Consider the following 19,950-nt stretch of genomic DNA (forward strand, 5'->3'; position numbering starts at 1 on the left):
TATCTAATTATTAGACTTTATCTTTGGTTATTTTTTAGGTTATGCAAAGAACTTCTTTAATGATTCCTTTTCCTTTGGGAAGAAAAAAAAAGCAAAATCCCAGTTAGTTTGAACAATATTAATAGTCAGCTCTTTAATAACCCCCTTTTTTTTTAACCAGTAAGAGAGTCAGTGCAAAATATGTATGTCCAGAGTCATGTAGAAAACTAGGAAATAAAGCTGAGATTACAATTTGCCTAACAAATACTCATTTTTATTCAGTTTATTTGGAAAGTAAACTGAATGAGATTAGGCAAGTTAAATAATCTTTTAAGAAGCTTATTTTCCTCATCTTTAAAATCAGACTTGAACTTTATAGGGCTGCTACAAAAATAAAGGAAGTATCTCAAGGGTAGGCACATAGTTGATGGCTGGTGCTAGCTTCCATATAATTATATTCCTTCTTTGCTGAGAGATTTGAGGTAGTTCTGTTGCAACATTAAATATAATGTCTAGAATAGAGATGAATTCTTTGGGAGGTTTTAGAATTATCTTCCTGGTCATAATTTTTAATGTGAGGGTCTTTTATTTTAAATGCAAAACATTTTAATCTTCGCCTACCTGGTTGAGACCAAATGAGAAGTTTTTAATATATAAAATATCACACAGTATGTTAGCTGCAACTTCTCAGGAATTCCAAATCTCAGAATTTTATTGCTGAAAGGGATCTTAGAAATCATCCAGTCAATCCAGATTGTTTAAATGATTGTCTAAACTTACACAGCTGGGCGACAGAAACAAATTATAGTTGTGGTGACCAGATTAGTAATTCTTTCTCCCATAGGTGCAGCTCATCTCAAATATTTAGGGATACATTATATAGTTACTCTATGGTTACAGTTCAGGGGCACAAAGGAATTTTTTTCCTCTGCCAGCAAAACTTCTCACTGTGCTGCCTGCTACATAGACAAGATACAAAGTAAGACTAATGAACAGGTAGACAGCAGAGTGTAATGTAAAAATGGAGTACTATGCAAAGAATGAGACAGGCATATGTATGTACTGGCAAGGTATTTTCCCAAGTTAATTAAATGAGAAAAAAGTTTGAAACTATGGGTAAAGTACAATGCCGTTTGTGTAAAACAAAGGTATGCTGTAAGTAAACATTTATTTGTGTATGCATAGAATTAACTTTGCAAGGATACACAAGAAACCAGTGATAGTTATTGCCTCTGAGGTCAGACAAGTAGATGGGTAGACTGGAATTGGCAGTTATTTATCTGAAAAAAAAATTTTTTTTTGCCCTGGTATAATTCTTTCAAAATAAATTTAAAAAATACATGTGAGGATTGTAATTATCTTTTCACAAACATTATTTGTCTTGTTACATAATGACACTTGCATTCTATTTATTCAGTAATTTCAAACTTGTCACTTTGATGAAATATCAAAACAAGGGAAATAAGGTCAACACGGCTTATTTTCTATCTTTCCATCCTTTTGAACAGCAGCTATGTGAACATTTGGAAAGAACCTTAGTAATGAGGCTTTTCTCACCCATCTAAAGTTGCCAGCAGACATCAAAGCCGAATCTAGCAAGTTGACCCACAAAAAAAAAAATACAGGAAGCAGGAATGCACGTCTGGATGGAGTTGGAACTGTACTGCTTATGACTCCTTTTCAGAGTGCTAAAAAAACAGATGTAGTCAGGAGGAACTAACATAGATTGACAGTCATCCACACATCTCTGGTGTTACCTTACAGTCTTTTTTTCAAGCATACAGGCCATGGCTATTTGGGTATCTTAAATATACCTACGTTATATTCTATTTTTTAAAGTTCCTTTAAATGGAACACTGAAATGACCATCCTAAGTGACTCTGCCTGTCTCTACCACTAAGAGCTTCTTGGCCTCTCTGCCTTTGTAAAGGGCAACCTAAATTTACAGAGGTCTATCTGTGTGAATATCTTATCCTCTAAAGCACTAAAGCCCATAAATGAAGTGTAACAGAATAGCTCCTTTCAGAATAATAACTTTTGTTTCACATTTTTCCTCTTAAGCCTTAGTCTATTACACATTTCCATACTCACATGCTGGGACTGTTTTGTCTGTACTATATCCTCAGTGCTTAGACCTTCTTTGCCCTTGCTGGGGCTTAGATATTACATGAATGAAATGAAAAACAGATCACACACCATATTCTAACCAGGTCTCTTTATGACAGCTAAAGGAATACAGATACCTGGCATGATTAGCACAGAAAACGTATAAGCTATTTTTGAGAGATTCTGTTCTCTAGGAAATACAACAGAAGGAAATAATGCTAATTTTTGTGGAGCAATTTAAAGGAAAGAAGAGCTGTATTTTTATAGGAAAGGGTCAAAGTTGCTTGTATGGAAAAAAAAAAAAAAATGGAGGTTAATGAAAACATACACAAACCCAAACTGGCAAAGTGGAGAGAAACAGCTTCCTTCCAAATAATGATCTAAAGTTTTAACAAATGTAATAACATATAGCACATCCAAACAGACTTCTGTGGATTAAATTTAATACAACTGTACATTCATGCTGTGGTGGTAACAACTTTCACATTTTTTGACTACTTTTCTTAGTTGACTCATGACACAAACACAAAGGCACAATCCAAAAGAATACACTAACATTTATAATAGTTTAAAACAAATGTGGTGAAAGAACAAATTTTAAGTATTAAACAAAATATCTGAATATGGGTCAACTTGAATATATTTTCATTCAAGAAAAATATTTCCACTTTTCAACACTGTTTCATTTTGATGCAATGACAATTTCAGGTGTCCCAGAGAGTTATTCTTAATATCCACTCAATATATAACAATTACAATTAAGCATTTACATGACTGGATAGCTACAAGGACCAGATTTTTAAATGTCTCACATTTTTAAATGAATCATTCTGCTAAAAGTTATACTTTTTTTCCATTTTAGTTAATCCTGTAAAAATAAATGCCTTTCCTTCCCCCCCTAATTATTCAGTAACTTAGCTATTTTACATTAGATAAACATAAATTTAACCAAGGATTTTTAAACATATTGAAAGAAGTCATCCAATCAATAATGGTGCTTTAAGACAAGGTAATAAACAAAATGCTAGAATCAGGCTGACTGGTTTCCTTGTTGGGAATTTTTGGTCTCAAAAGAAACAGCAGGTATTTAAAAGAAATCAAAGCAATATAAAACTACTGTACTTCATCCTTTAAAAAAAAGGCCATTGCAAGATACTATTCTCTAGTTCATAGAATTAAGGGATGATATTTTTAAGCATCTGACAAGTAAAAATCCTTTCTTATAAGTCTCTCAATATTTGGAATGTATTTATAGAGTCATTAAAATATAATTCTGGGAAGAAACCAAGAAATTAACATTTTATTTATTCTTTTATATATTTAGACCCTCTAGATTATTAAGATATTAAGCTTCAGTCTTTTTTTTTTCAGTCTGAAAGCAGCATATTACTTCTCTGGTAAATTATTTCATGACCTGCAAAAGCTAATTATTAATAAACAATTTAAAAAAGACCACTAACCTTTTATTGTAATCACACAGTTATGTTTCAGTGTTGGTTGACATTCATTAGATTTTGGTTTCTCAAAATGTATTTATCTAGGTCAAGAAAAATGGGCAGAAGGAAACCTCACCCAAATTATGTAGCAGTGTTAAGCAAATTCAGTTTTTGAGCCAAAATTAAATCATTTGTGTCTTCAAACTTTCCCTTATAACTTTTCTTATAGCAATATAATTTTGCATTTTGGCCAAGGAGAGCTGCTTTCTTTTGGCAGACAAAATTATGCTTCAGGAGAAACAGTGACTTAGATCTATAGAATCTGTCTCCTTTTCAATAGAGCACTACCAAATAGAGTATTAAATTTTACCTAAGTTGGTCTCTTTCAAAAGACTGATAGGATGAAACGATTTTAAATCTGTACTATATTTTTACCCAATATACATAATTATATTCAATTTGAAACAATTTTTCAAAGGAACTGTTTTTTTGCCAAAATTCAAGAAACTCCAAAATGTCTTATCCAAAAGTTGTCAATTAAAAATTAAGCCACAGTGCTTAAGTGTAATATTTTTAAAAACCAACTTTATACTACTACACATTCTTGGGTATGTGGAAACAAATACATTTTGACTCTTAACAAAAAATACTTGATGGCTCACTGAAGAATGACTCCATGAGTTTATACACAGAAGAGGCAGGGTATAGTTACTGCAAACTGATGGAAAACATCAGTGTGCCTTCGCTTTGTTTAAAGAGAAATAGCATGTTTCCACTCAAAAGTTTTGAGTACCAAAATAGCTTATTACTGTTAAAGTATCACCAAAATTAACTTTAAACATTACTCAGAAAATAAACTATTTTCAACAATAACAATCTTAATTGCCTTTTGTAAGGACTATATCATAACTTTCATTCTCAAGGGTCTTGCATTCTCCTTGTAGGATTATCACAAACCACCTTTTAGATTTAAAATGAACTAACTGTAACCCAGTCCCAATTAGAAACTATTCACATTCACAAGCAAGGAATACTACTGCACGTTACACTCATATTTTAGGAATGTGTGCTTCCTGCCCCCCACCCCCCACCAAAAAAACCCCCCAAAAAACTGACAATGCATCTATGAATTACATCTCATTATCTGAACTGATAACTCTCAAAGTGCTTCTGCTATTCTACATTAATAATATTGTAGTCTCAAAACACTTCATGAACCCTGAAGTGATTCTCTATGGAAGGAGCTTCGTTTGCAAAATGAATTTGGCTAGTCACCTGCATACCAAAATCTCCAAGTATCTGAACAAATTTCTTGTGCTCCTTTCCAATCCAAGATCTCATTGGATCATGTACTTGGTAAGGTGTTACATGGGTGTGAACAATTATCCCTGTTTGTGCAAATTCTTTCAAGACTTCTGGATAAGTAATCCAAGTATTGCTTCCTCCAGAATGACCGCCATCCAGCCAGTACATTGTTTTTATGCTTTTGATAAAAGCATCGATATTCTTGTCTTTCTTGGCTTCTTTCAATTCAAAGAGCAGCTGATTCAACACAACACAACCTTTACTGAATCCAATCAAAGTAAAAGAAGCACCATTTAGTGATGGTGGATAAAAACTCATGGCAGACTCATCAAATTTTTCACAGGTCCTCTCTTTTTCACCCCGGCAACCATTAGTAGTATGAGAAGAACTGGATCTACAATTAGATGCTTTGGAGTCCTTATTCGAATCTTTCACATTCTTCTTTGATAGCAAACTCTTCTGACTTAAGTTAAAAGCATTAACTAATAATGTATAAAGGTGCTTAAAAGCTCCAAAGTCAGTATTGTGTTCTGGAGCACCAAACATATTGCTTTTCACAAAATTGTCATAGCAGCTGAATTTATGCAAATGCATTCGGGAACACTTTATCACCCAAATATAACTATTAGGGAACCGGTGGGCTAAAATGGTGGCAACATTTTCTAGACTCCAGTTTTCCCACTGATAATTCTCAGGATGGCGAGTCATAATTTCATGGTAATTCTGAAAGGTAAGAAAGATAACACAAACATTAAATACACATTTATGTAAAATTATTTCCATAAAATTAGTGTCCCATTTTTATCATGGAGGAAGTTGGGCTGTTATAATGACCTATGGTTAATGTGCTAGAAATGAGAACTATAAATCTATTACTTTGTGGCTGTAAGATTCTAAACAAATCACTTCTTCAGTTTAAGCCTCAAATCCATCACACACAGTTATAAGATAAAGCTAAATAGCACAGTAGAAATCTTAAAAATAAAACATTAAGACAATTATAGGTATTTTTTAATGGACTTTAGCATACATATGATCTATTATTCCTAACACATTAACTGAAAATAAAAATTTGACTTATTAGAAAGACTTTTTGACCAACAGAATTTTAAAATATTTTCCTATTAAAGCTGCTATCCTGAACTCCTCCCTCTTCGGATTACTCTAGTAACCTGAATGCCATGTTTGATTTTAATTTTACTATTACAAAGCTGCAATGAACATTATAGAAAAATATATGTATACATCTGTGATTACATCCTTAAAAATAAATTCCTAGATGTGGAAAAACTAGGTCAAAGAATATTCATAATTCAAGGCTGATTATATAGACTACAATAGTGTCTTCCAGAGAAGTATGTATAATTTTTTTTATCTTTGTTAAATTTCATTGGCACAGGATAACTTATTCTAATTTGAATTTATTGAAAATTTAAACAAAGTTGAAATTTTGTTCATATATTAGCCATCTGTATTTTTAGTTGTGCCTATTCACATCTTTTGCCTTTTTTTTTGATCTTATTTATTTGTAAGTAGTCTATATCTATTAATAACTTTTTGTTTACCTTCTAGGACAGGCAAGTAAATTTTGTTTTCCTTTTCCTTTTTATTCATAATATTCTTTAAAAAAGGGGATATTCATTCAAATTTATTTCATTTATTCTATAAAATTTATTGGATACCTACTGACCAGTCATGGATCAGAACAGATGAAGCACACAGAGTACACATCCTAGTACGGAGATACATAATAAACAGCTCCAAAAGTCAATAGAGCAGCACCCTCCAGCAGAAATATAACATACGCCAGGTGTAAAGTTTTCTAGTAGCTACATTAAAAAAAGTAAAAAGTTAGCAGGTGAAATTTTTTTGGTTTTTTTGCCACACCCTGCGGCATGTGGGATCTTAGTTCCCTGACCAGAGATGGAATCTGTGCCCCATACAGTGGAAGCTCAGAGTCAACCACTGGACTGCCAGGGAAGTCCCAAAATTATTTTTAATAATATATTTTATTGAGCCCAATACATCCAATATATTATCATTTCAACATGTAACCAACATAAAAAATACTGAGATTATTACATTTCTTTTTATTTCTAAGTTTTTGAACTCTAGTGTATATTTTACACTTATAACACATCTCAATTTGGGTGCTAAATTTTCATTGGAAATACCTGATCTGAATTTAGATTTCATAAGATTTACAGTTGCAAAAGTAGATTCACATACCTAAGTTGCTCAAATATACTTAAACGTTTTCCAGGAACTGAGCTATCAGTTTTTAGATTTAAATTTAAAGTTAAATACAATTTAAAATTTAGTTCCTTGATTAGACTAAATTTCAAGTGGTCAATAGCTACAAGTAGCTAGTGGCTAGACAACAAAAGACATTATACTGTGGTAAGTGCTATGGAGTATAATAAAGCAAGGGAAAAGGAGTGCAAAGTTTTGGAGAGGGTGGAAGATTATTATTTAAAACACAGGGTAGTCTCCAATAAGGCAATAGCTGAGAGAGACCTGAAGGAACTGAGGGAGTAAGTCATGATTATTTCAGGCATAAGGAACTGCAAAAGGACTTGAAGTGGAGCCATGGTTGGTATAACTGATATGGCAGTGAGACCAGTGTACCTCCAGTGAAGTGAAGGAGCAAAAGTGACCACCAAGAGAGTCACAGAGATTGTTGGGGAAGAGGGGAGGTGCTGATCATGCCTTGTAAGATACCCTGAGGACTTTGGCCTTTGCTCTGATAAGGGTGTGAAGTAGATGACTGATGATATGTTTTGAAAGGATTACTCTGACTCCTGTGTGTGAAGCAACAGTTTGAAGCAGGGAGACCAGTCTGAGGCTACCGAAGTATAACTCCAATGAGAGAAGGTGACTTGAACCAAAGTGGTAGTAGAAGCAAAGGTATTAAGAACTGGTCAGATTCTGAATATATTTTGAAGGTAGAGTCAATAGCATTTGCTAATGGACTGGATATAGGGTGTGAGAGAAAGAGAAACAGAATTGTAGTTTTTCCTTATTTCTAACAATCATATACCAAACATTAAATGCACCTCTCTTTGACCTAGAAATTCCACTTCTAGGAATTTATCTCAGGGATATACTTGCACACATGCATAAATAAATCTGTATAAGGACACTTATTCCTGCTTCAGAAGAATGTGGGAGCTCTTTGAGTACTCATATGGGTTGTAAAATAAGGGCTAAAAACTTCTGTATGCTAAACTATCTTTTGTGTTTAAAAAAGAAAGTTTGCATCTGCAGAGAATGCCTCTGGAAGGACATATAAATCAGTAACAATGGTTAGCCTTAGGGAAGGGAAATTGGAGACTGCCTCCAGTCATCCAAAGGGATGAAAAGGAGACTTACTTTTCAGAATAACCTTAAATAAACTGAATATTTAGCAATATACACATTTTTCTATTAAAAAATTAAGACTAATAAAAGTAATACTACAGAAATTTAGTCTACATACAAAGGCATAAGGAAGACAGAAAAACCACCAATCCATAAACCACCATTAGAAATAGTCACTATTAAAATTTTGGTGTCTAGTATTCCAGTGTTCTTTAATATACATACACATATACAAGTATGTATATGAGAGTTATTTCTTCCCTCAACAAGATTATACAGTTTTCATTTTAAAATGTTATAGGCATGATTTCTTATAAGTATAGATTTGTATAATTTTTTAAAAATTTTATTTATTTATTTTATTTATTGGCTGCATTGGGTTAATTTGTATAATTTTTATACTTCCCATCAAAAAGATTAAAAGCAATTTATACTCCCATTGGAAGTATACAAGAGTGCTTATTTTCTCACATCCTTACCTACACTAGCTATTAGCATTAACTTTTTTTTCTTTTTCCCTTGCATGTATATACATACATTTTTTCAGATCTTTATTGGAGTATAATTGCTTTACACTGTTGTGACAGTTTCTGCTGTACAACAAAGTGAATCAGCTGCATTTATACATATATCCCCATATCCACGCCCCCCCTGCCATTGAGACTCCCACCCACTCTCCCTATCCCACCCCTCTAGGTCATCACCAATCATCGAGTTGATCTCCCTGTGTTATGCAGCAGCTTCTCACTAGCTATTTGATATTTGTTAGTGTATATATGTCAATGCTACTCCCAATTCATGCCAGCTTGCCCCTGAGTTCATGTCCCCAAGTCCCTTCTCTACATCTGCATTTTCTTTATTCTTGCGCTGCCACTGGGTTCATCAGTACTTTTTTTTTAGATTCCATATATATGCGTTAGCATACAGTATTTGTTTTTTCTCTTTCTGGCTTACTTCACTCTGTATGACACACTCTAGGTCCACTCACCTCACTACAAATAACTCAGTTTCATTTCTTTTTATGGGTAATATTCCATTGTATATATGTGCTACATTTTCTTTATTCATTCATCTGTTGATGGACAGTTAGGTTGCTTCCACATCCTGGCTATTGTAAATAGTGCTGCAATGAGCATTGTGGTACATATATCTTTTTGAAGTACGGTTTTCTCAGGGTTCACGACCAGTAGTGGGATTGCTGGGTCATACTGTAGTTCTATTTTTAGTTTTTTAAGGAACCTCTATACTGCTTTCCATAGTGGCTGTACCAATTTACATTCCCACCAACAGTGCAGGAGGGTGCCCTTTTCTCCACACACAGCATTTACTGTTTCTAGATTTTCTGATGATGGCCATTCTGACCAACGTGAGGTGATACCTCATTGTGGCTTTGATTTGCATTTCTCTAACGATTAATGATGTTGAGCATTTTTCACGTTTGTTAGCCAGCTGTATGTCTTCTTTGGAGAAATTTCTATTTAGGTCTTCCACCCATTTTTGGATTGGCTTGTTTTTTTGATATTGAGCTACATGAACTGCTTATATATTTTGGAGATTAATCCTTTGCAGTTTCTTCATTGGCGAATATTTTCTCCCATTCTGAGGGTTGTCTTCTTATCTTGTTTATGGTTTCTTTTGCTGTGCAAAAGCTTTTTTTATTAGGTCCCATTTGTTTACCTTTGTGGGTTTTTTAAAATTAATTAATTAATTTTACTGGCTGTATTGGGTCTTTTTTGCTGTGAGTGGGCTTTTAGTTGCCGTGAGCGGGGGCTACTCTTCGTTGTGGTGCGCGGGCTCCTCATTGTTATGGCTTCTCTTGTTGCAGAGCACGGGCTCTAGGCACATAGGCTTCAATAGTTGCAGCACGGACTCAATAGTTGTGGCTCACAGGCTCTAAAGCACAGGCTCAACAGTTGTGGTGCACGGGCTTAGTTGCTCCACTGCATGTGGGATCTTCCTGGAGCAGGGATCGAACCCTTGTCCCCTGCAATGGCAGGCAGATTCTTAACCACTGCGCCACCTAGGAAGCCCTACTTTTCTTTTTATTTCCATTATTCTAGGAGGTGGGTCAAAAGGACCTTGCTTTGATTTATGTGATAGACTGTTCTGCCTATGTTTTCTTCTAAGAGTTTTATAGTGTCTGGCCTTACATTTAGATCTTTAATCCATTTTGAGTTTATTTTTATATATGGTGTTAGGAAGTGTTCTAATTTCATTCTTTTACATTTAGCTGTCCAATTTTCCCAGCATCACTTATCAAAGAGGCTGCCTTTTCTCCACTGTATTTTCTTGCCTCCTTTGTCAAAGATAAGATGACCATATGTGTGTAGGTTTATCTCTGGGCTCTCTATTCTGTTCCATTGATCTATATTTCTATTTTTGTGCCAGTACCATACTGTCTTGATCACTGTAGCCTTGTAGTATAGTCTGAAGTCAGGGAGCCTGATTCCCCCAGCTCCGTCTCTCCTTCTCAAGAATGCCTTGGCTATTCGGGGTCTTTTTTGTTTCCATACAAATTGCAGAATTTCTTGTTCTAGTTCTGTGAAAAATGCCATTGGTAATTTGATAGGGATTGCACGGAATCTGTAAATTGCTTTGGGTAGTATAGTCATTTTTACAATGCTGAGTCTTCCAATCCAAGAACATAGTATGTCCCTCCATCTGCTTGTATCATCTTTGATTTCTTTCATCAGTGTCTTATAGTTTTCTGCATACAGGTCTTTTGCCTCCTTAGGTAGGTTTATTCCTAGGTATTTTATTCTTTTTGTTGCAGTGGTAAATGGGAGTGTTTCTTTAATTTCTCTTTCTGATCTTTCATTGTTAGTGTATAGGAATGCAAGCGATTTCTGTGCATTAATTTTGTATCCTGCTACTTTATACTAAATTCATCGATTAGTGCTAGCAGTTTTCTGCTAGCATCTTTAGGGTTTTCCATGTATAATATCATGTCATCTGCAAAAAGTGACAATATTACTTCTTTTCCAATTTGGATTCCTTTTATTTCTTTTTCTTCTCTGATTGCTGTGGCTAAAACTTCCAAAACTACGTTGACCAATAGTGGTGAGAGTGGGCACCCTTGTCTTGTTCCTGTTCTTAAAGGGGGAATGTTTTCAGTTTTTCACCATTTAGAACGATGTTGGCTGCTGGTTTGTCATATACGGCTTTTATTATGTTGACGTAGTTCCTTCTATGCACACTTTCTGGAGAATTTTTATCATAAATGAGTGTTGAATTTTGCCAAAAGCTTTTTCTGCATCTATTGAGATTATCATATGGTTTTCAATCCTTCAGTTTGGTAATATGGTATATCACACTGATTGATTTCCGTATACTGAAGAACCCTTGCATTCCTGGAATAAACCACATTTGATCTTGGTGTATGATCTTTTTAATGTGCTGCTGGATTCTGTTAGCTAGTATTTTGTTGAGTAATTTTGCATCTACATTCATCAGTGATATTGGCCTGTAATTTTCTTTTTTTGTGACGTCTTTTTCTGGTTTTGGTATCAGGGTGATGGTGGCCTCGTAGAATGAGTTTGGGAGTGTTCCTCCTTCTGCTATATTTTAGAAGAGTTTTATTTGAGAAGGATAGGTGTTAGCTCTTTTTGAAATGTTTGATAGAACTCACCTGTGAAGCCATCTGGCCCTGGGCTTTTATTTGTTCAAAGATTTTTAATCACAGTTTCAATTTCAGTGCTTGTGATGGGCCTGTTCATATTTCCTATTTCTTCCTGGTTCAGTCTTGGAAGGCTGCTGTACTTAGTTCTAAGAATTTATTTGTTTCTTCCAGGTTGTCCAATTTATTGGCGTATAGTTGCTTGTAGTAGTCTCTCTGATCCTTTGTATTTCTGTGGTGTCAGTTGTTACTTCTCCTTTTTCATTTCTAATTCTGTTGATTTGCATCTTCTCCCTTTTTTTCCTGATGAGTCTGGCTAATGGTTTATCAATTTTATCTTCCCAAAGAACCAGCTTTTGGTTTTATTAAACGAAAACCAGCTTTTTCGTTTATTTCTGATCTGATCTTTATGATTTCTTTCCTTCTGCTAACTTTGGGGGTTTCTGTTTTTCTTTCTCTAATTGTTTTAGGTGTAAGATTAGGTTGTTTAATCGATATTTTTCTTGTTTCTTGAGGTAGGATTGTATTGCTATAAACTTCCCTCTTAGAACTGCTTTTGCTGCCCCCCACAAGTTTTGGGTGGTCAGGTTTTCATTGTCATTTGTTTCTAGGTATTCTTTGATTTCCTCTTTGATTTCTTCAGTGATCTTTTGGTTGTTTAATAGCATATTGTTTAGCCTCCAGGTGTCTATATTTTTTATGGTTTTTCTCCTGTAATTCCTATCTAGTCTTATGGCATTGTGGTCAGAAAAGACACTTGATAAGATTTCAATTGTCTTAAATTTACCAACGCTTCATTTTTAACCCAAGATATGATCTATCCTGGATAATGTTTCATGTGCACTTGAGAAGAAAGTGTATTCCATACTTTTGGGATGGAATGTCCTATAAATACCAATTAAGTCCATTAGGTCTAATGTGTCATTTAATGCTTGTGCATCCTTATTTATTTCCTGTGTGGATGATCTGTCCATTGGTGTAAGTGTGGTGTTAAAGTCTCCTACTATTATTGTCACTGTCGATTTCCCCTTTTATAGCTGTTATCATTTGCCTTATGTATTGAGGTGCTCCTATGTTTATTAGCATTAATTTTTTAAAAATCTTTTCTAAGATAAAATGATGTCTTACTTTTGATTTAATTTGCATATTTTTATTCCTAATCAGGCTTAATATTTTTTGTTTATTCACAATTTCCTTTTTTTCATTTGTTAATTCTCTGTTCATATTCTTTGATAACTTTCCCAATAGGATGCTCAAGTCCTTCTTAACAGTTTGTATCTCATTAATATTAAGTTTGTTATATATGTTAAAAAAAATCTATTTCCAGAAGCCTATCATTAATCTTTTTATGGATTCTTCTACTGCCTTCTGCACATCCAGATTTGTGAGATATAAAATTATCATAGGAGCTTAGATCTGAAAGGGGTCATCTAAATCCTTTTTTTTTGAGATAAATACCTCTCCTTATATTTCAGTAAGACAGCAAATTTGGGCCCTTTCCCTTGTTCCTACCTATAAGAAATCTACACTCTTTTTCTACAGAGATCCCTTTCTTCCAAAAAATTAAAGAATTTGCAATTCAGGCACCAATGTAAAGAAAAGAGGGATGGACGTGAAAGGAAATATCCCCAGGATACAGGTGGGCATGCATGCACACACATGGGTATCATCAGAATGGGAAAGAACAAATTTCCAACACAAATTGAAAGGTGGAAATATTTTTGCCTATTAAACTTTGACTCCCATTTCTTCATATATGCATCAATGGGCATTTGGGGCACTAAGCACAGTTCTGGGAATCCAAAGATGAATAAGGCACAATCCCTCAAGAACAAAGTCTAGTGGGAGAGACAGAGATAATTATAAGGTAATATGATTACTGCTGTAAAGCAGGAACACGTGAAAAGCTGTGAGGGGAAATAGAGAAAGGGAGACTCTAACTATGTTTTGGGAAATAAGGGAAAGCTCCATAAATATCTGAGCTCAGTTTTGTAGTATTAGCAGAAATTCCAGAATTATGTGGTAGAATTCCTATTACGTCTGAAGTAGGAATATTGCTCAGGCTTCATAAAGACACCCAAATATTAGTTGGGAAGAACAGAGCCAACACTGAATTATTACATGGATTCCTAAATAGATATAAATGCCAAGTACAAAAGAAAGCTCAAATATCTAAATCCTTTCTATAGCTAAGGAAACTGAGGTCCTATAATCTATACAGTTACTTATATAGTTATTCAGTTAATGAGCTATAATGAACAAGATTTTATGACTCTGTTTAGTCTCTACTACATAGGAGGTAGTAAACCTAAAAACTTGGTATTTTCTTTGATTAGCCTCAGGTTATATGACCAGAGGAGGAAAATGCTTATACTAAATAGACCGTGTGTACCAAAAGGTAAAAGTAAGGTTGTTACTCTTGTGTCTAAGAAGCCCAGATCTAAGAACAATGGATAAGTACTCCAATATTCTAAAAAGAGAGACCAGGCATCCCCAGAGGACTTGCTAACAGGTGATCAAAACCAGTTCTGCAACCCAGGCCAATCTACAGAAGAGGTGGAAGAAGGTGGGAAGAAAGGGTTTTCTTTTGAGAGGTTTCATCCCATTTGGGAATGCAATGCACTTACTCTCCTCATCCCCAGTGAGGCAGGTGGCAACAGAGTCTCCTGGAGAGATTAAGGGGTGCTTACTCCACAGTGGATGCTTGTCGATCTGCAAAAATATAAAGGTCCACCCCATACTACTACTGAAGTACTGGTACAAAGGATTTTTAGGAAAATCTGACATGTGTCTCCATGATAAAGACTTAAGCTAGGTAGACTACTCTAATAGTAGAGTGAGGAGAGCTATATAGGGTACGAGCTGTACTTTCATAAAACAATGGGTCAAGGGGGCATCTTTGCTGAGCATAATGTGGACATCCCACGAACACAAGCTAGAAGGCCCATTACCAGGAACCAGCCTAAGAAGGCTGCTCAACATAGCACATAAAGCCCCAAGGTATGTGATCAGATGTGAAATAGCAGAATATGTGTGTGTGTGTATCTGCCCATAGTTCCTGGCACAGAGCTCCTAAAATCCATGGAGTTTCATGGGTGATAGTGGCTGGTCATCAGAGAGACCAAGACATGATTACAAGTTTGGAACTTTCAACTCCACTCCCCATTCTCCAGAAAGGGATTGGAAATAAAGTTAATGACTGATCATACCTATGCAATGAAGCCTCCATAAAAATCCCCAAAGTACAGGTTCAGACAGCTTCCAGGTTGGTGAACACATGGAGGTGCTAGGAGAGCATGGAAGCTCTGCACTTCTTCCCACATACCTTGCGCTATGCATCTCTTCCATCTGGATGTTCACCTGTATCCTTCATCATATCCTTTCATAATAAATGGGTAAAGAGTATGCAGAGTGTTTTCCAAAGTTCTGTGAGCTACTCTAGCAGATTACCTGAACCCAAGGAGGGGACTGTGCAAACCCCAATCCATACGTGATCAGGCAGCAGTACAGGTGACAACCTGGGATTTGTGACTGGGCATCTGAAGTGGCGAGGGGAACAGACTTGTGGGACTCAGCCCTTAATGTGTGGAATCTGACATTAACTTCAGGTAGATAGTATCAGAATTGAACTGAATTATAGGACACCCAGCTGGCTTGCAGAGAACTGCTTGGTGTAGGGGGTGAAATTCACACATCTGTTGTCAGAAATGTTGAGTGTGGTAATAGTGTGAGTAGTAAAGGAGAGTCACACAGGAGAAGTGAGTCTTTTCCTATTCACTAGGACATACACATAGGGCATGGTCATCTATATATCCTAGTGTTTAGGAAAGCAAAAGTTTTTAAAAGCTAAAATTAGAAATGACCCAAATGTTCATGAAGTGCTGAATGGGTAAGCAAATTGTATGTCCATACACAGAAAACTACTTGGCATTAAAAAGGAATAAACTCCTGATAGAGACAACAGAAAAAATGAATTTCAAAAGCATTAGGCTAAGTGAAAGAAGCCAGACACAAGGCTACATACTACATGATTCCTAACTAATGAAAATCTAGAAAAGGTACAACTATAGTGAAAGAAAGCAGATCAGTGGTTGCCTGTGGCTAAGAAAAGAGACTGACTAAAGTAGGGCACAGGGGTATTTTTTAGGGTGATGAAGATGTTGTATTACATGACTGTTGTGATGGTTACATAATTGTATTTGTCAAAATTCATCAAACTATAAACTTAAACTTTAAAAGAGACAACTACAATTCTATGTCCTGAGAATTTAAAAAGCAAGAAACTCAAGAAAATTGGAAAGTACCTAATTAAAAAATTCTGATCCCCTTCCAAAATCATTACTGATATGAAAAACATCAATACGTACCTAAAGAAAAGTGAATTACTATGGCCTCAGCTTTCCTGTAATTCAAATGATAAAGGGCAGGTATAGAATAAAAAAGGGCATACAATAAAAGACGACTGCAAGAAGAATATCAAAAAAGTAATGGTAGTTAGGATTTAAAATTACATTGTCAACCAGATCCAATTAACACCAAATAATGAATCTGCATTAAGATGAGGCAAAACTTCTAATGGTTTCCTACAAAGTTCTGTCTGGCCATATACGGCTCAATATTTATCCAAATTAAAAATAAAGATATAGAAAGAATACTTATTTAATGTATATATGATATAAACAAAAGTAAGGGTTTTAAAGGATCAATACACTAAAAGATGAGCTGTATCTAACAGGGTAAATTTCATGAGGCTCAAGAGAATCAAGTGCAGAGATAAGGAAATCTGAGCCTAAAAGCACTTCATATAATAATAGCCAAATAGCTCTTAATGCATTATTCAAAAGAACTTACATACATTTACTCATTCAACAAGCTATCTATTGAACACCTACTTCATGCCACTCATTAAGCATCACAGATATAACAGTGAAGAATAAAAGACATGAAGCTTTCATCATACTAGTGGAAGACAGACAAAAACCAAAATGAGTAACTAATACAGTAAATGAAATGGATAAAAATAAAGGAGAAAATCTGACAGGGACCCTGTGCATATGTATGATTATTAAATACGATGGTCAGAAAACGCCTCACTGTGAAGGTAACTTCTGGGCAAAGACTTGCAATAGGTGAACTAATGAATCCTTACAGACATCTGCAGGAAGACTGTTACAGGCAGTATGTGTAAAGCTTTTGAGGTTAAGTGTGTCTACCATGAGCAATATGAAGAAGGCTGTTGTGGCTGGAGCCTTCTGTGGAGAGTAAAACAGATAAAGGAGACAGTCAAAAAAGCAACAGGGAATTCTGTGGTGGTCCAGCAGTGGTTAAGACTCCCCACTTCCACTGCAGGTGCACAGGTTCAATTCCTGGTCAGGGAACTAAGATTCCACATGCCGTGCAGTGTGGAAAAAAAAAAAGCTACAGGGTGGGAAAGGTAAATACAGTGAAGGGCCTAGGGCCTTGCAGGCCATCAAAAGGACTCAGGCTTTTACTCTGAGTGATATGGGAAGCTGTTGGAGTTTTGAGCAGAGGTGTAGTATGATTTGACTTAGATTTTTAAATGAGTATTCTGATCACTTCTAGATACATTCAGAAGGTAAGACCACTTTATTTGATGATGTATTAAGACAGGACAAAAGGATAATTTCAAGATTGCTAACGTGAACAGCTGAATAGGAAGAGTTTCCATGTACTGAGAGACAAAGTGATGTAGACTACAGGAAGAGCAAGTTCAGGGGCAAAGATCCAGAGATTTCAGGTTTGAGATATCTATTAAATGTCCAAAAGGAAATACGTGCATGTTACTGGCAAGTCTAAAGCTCCAGGAATATGTCTAGGCCAGAACACAAATGTCAAAGGTTGTCAGACTATAGGTAGTATGTAAAGCCACAAGACTGAAAGAGATCACAAAGGGAGTAAAATTAGTCAGAGGAAAAGTCCAAGAACTGAGCGCTACAGACTCCCCAGTAATTAAAAAGGTCACTAGAAAGATAAGAAGGGAGTGTAAGTCATTGGATATTCACATATTTAATCCTCACTGATATCTTACATATCATTATTCCCATTTTGTAGATGAGCTGGCTGCAACAGAGAGATTTAACAATTGGCCAGATATTTCATAGCTAAAAAGTGCAGAATCAGGGTTTAAACCTAGGCAACCTGGCCTCAGAGTCTTTGATGCATTATTCTCTATTTCTTCTCTAAAAGACCTGGGTTTTCAGAGGACTTAATACTCTGCATAAATCAACAGTATATCATTGTCCAAAAAGCTAATGGAACCTCAGGCTACATAAAGAAATGGATGATGTCAAAATGAAAGGATGTATCAGTCTGACTATATTTAGCACTTTATAGACTTCACCTGAAGATCTGTGCTATATTCTGACTGGCACACTTTAAAAACATTTAGTAGGTGTTCAATGAAGGTCAGTTATCATCATTATCATTATTATAGATGCACACAGCAGCTGGTCCACGAAACTCTGGACATCACTGTCAGCAATGCCATGCTGTTTTCCCAAACTGAGCAAAAGGATATCAACTGAATAAATTAAGTTCCTTCTCTTAAATTGAAATACTAGTTTTTTTTTTTTTTTTACAGTTTTGATTAGCAGTCAACTAGACCAGTCAATTATTTGGAGGGCAAGAGAAAAAAACTATATATACCTTCATGATCATCTGACTCAGGGCACAAAGTTTGTAAACATATTGCTTTAAAGCGTTAATTTCAAAAAACGATAACCTTATTGTTAAACTGTTTCACAGTTTAAGAAACACATCCAGCCATGTTTTAGCTTCACCTGTCTGTAGCAGCACTACCCAAGAGAACTTTCTGTGATGGTGAAAATATTCCGTGTAAATGTTCTATATTTGCACTATCCATTAGAGCACACACAAACCTTAGGGGCTACTGAGCACTTGAAATGCAGCTAGTGCGACTGAGAAACTGGATTTTCAATTCTATTTAATGTTAATTAAATAGACACATATAATTAATGGCTACCCTCTTAGACAAAGCAGTTCTAGATTAAGATCTAGATTAAGACCCAACTTTCCAGGACAACATATCCATGGATATTTGCCTGCAGCCGCAAAATTAATAATAAACACACACAAAAGTACAGAATTTAGGTAAGCACCAAAATATTGACATGGTTAGCGATTACTATCCCTTTTTCTTCCATTCTCCCTTTCTTAGCGTTACTGAGTCACACTCTAGTACTAGTTTTTTGTTTACTTTTCAATAACTGCCAGCGGTTTTTGAACGCTACGTGCTAAGTTAATTTAAAAGCCATCTCTCCGTCTCCTGCCCCTCCCCCGCCACTCCTCTGAGAAACCAAGTTATAGAATAAACATACATTGTCTCATTTCTATGTCTTAAATGCCCCTCTCTCGAAACTTGGACTGACAGCTGGCTCTTTCGAGGTCACGGCCCTCCAAGGACACCTTCCCTCTTGGGCTCTATGAGGGGGTCAGGGAGTGGAAGGGGTGGTTTTGGATTTCGTGGAGCCGCCCCGTTTAGCGCATGTGTGGGTGTGTTGAGGCGAGGCAAGGAACCGGGCACCAGCTCCGAGAGAAGAATCTAGAGAATTCGCATATGCACAACAGGAAGGAACAGGTGCCCGGGCAGGCCGCAGGTTACCTGCACATCCCCGGGGAAATAGAGAACGTGATGCTGGGGCGGCGGTTGAGGTTCCTCCTTTGCCGGGTCCCCAGGGAGGTCCCGCCGTTCCGGTCCCTCCCCGGCCGCCGCCGCCAGCAAGAGCAACTCGTTGCAGCGCTGCGGGTCGGCTCCCGGCACCGTGGACAGCTGCACACACTGCGGCCGGCGCCGCCCGGCCGAGAGAGAGCAGACCGCGCCGCTGCTGCTGCCGCCGCCCAGGTTCATAGTTCCGGCCTGAGAGCTGGACGCGGCGATTCCGACTCCGAGCTGCGGCAGCAGGAGAAGCAGCGGCGGAGACCGCAGGAGCCTGAACCCCCACATGGGTCGCCGCCACCAGAGCTGTTCGGAGGGTGGGGGGAGGGCCTGAGGGAGGAACTCCGGCCCGTCGCCCAACGGTCGGCGGGAGCGGCCGGGGCAGGAGCCGGCCCCAGGGGCAACGCCGGCGTCAGAGGCCGACGTCCGCGCGCAGCGTACGTAAGGGAAGG

General features: G+C 36.6%; 1 protein-coding gene across 1 annotated transcript; it reads right to left on the reverse strand.

Annotated features, from left to right (window-relative positions):
- Positions 1-2,171: 2,171 nt before the first annotated feature.
- Positions 2,172-19,901, reverse strand: C8H2orf69 (chromosome 8 C2orf69 homolog). Its single transcript, XM_057747184.1, has 2 exons — positions 19,445-19,901; positions 2,172-5,549 (listed from the first exon to the last, which is right to left on the reverse strand). The coding sequence occupies exons 1-2, from the start codon at positions 19,784-19,786 to the stop codon at positions 4,722-4,724; spliced, it is 1,170 nt and encodes a 389-aa protein (XP_057603167.1). The 5' UTR covers positions 19,787-19,901; the 3' UTR covers positions 2,172-4,721.
- Between the last annotated feature and the right edge of the window lie 49 nt (positions 19,902-19,950).

The sequence above is a fragment of the Hippopotamus amphibius genome, chromosome 8 (genome assembly GCF_030028045.1).
Source record: "Hippopotamus amphibius kiboko isolate mHipAmp2 chromosome 8, mHipAmp2.hap2, whole genome shotgun sequence".
In the NCBI taxonomy this organism is placed as follows: domain Eukaryota; kingdom Metazoa; phylum Chordata; class Mammalia; order Artiodactyla; family Hippopotamidae; genus Hippopotamus; species Hippopotamus amphibius.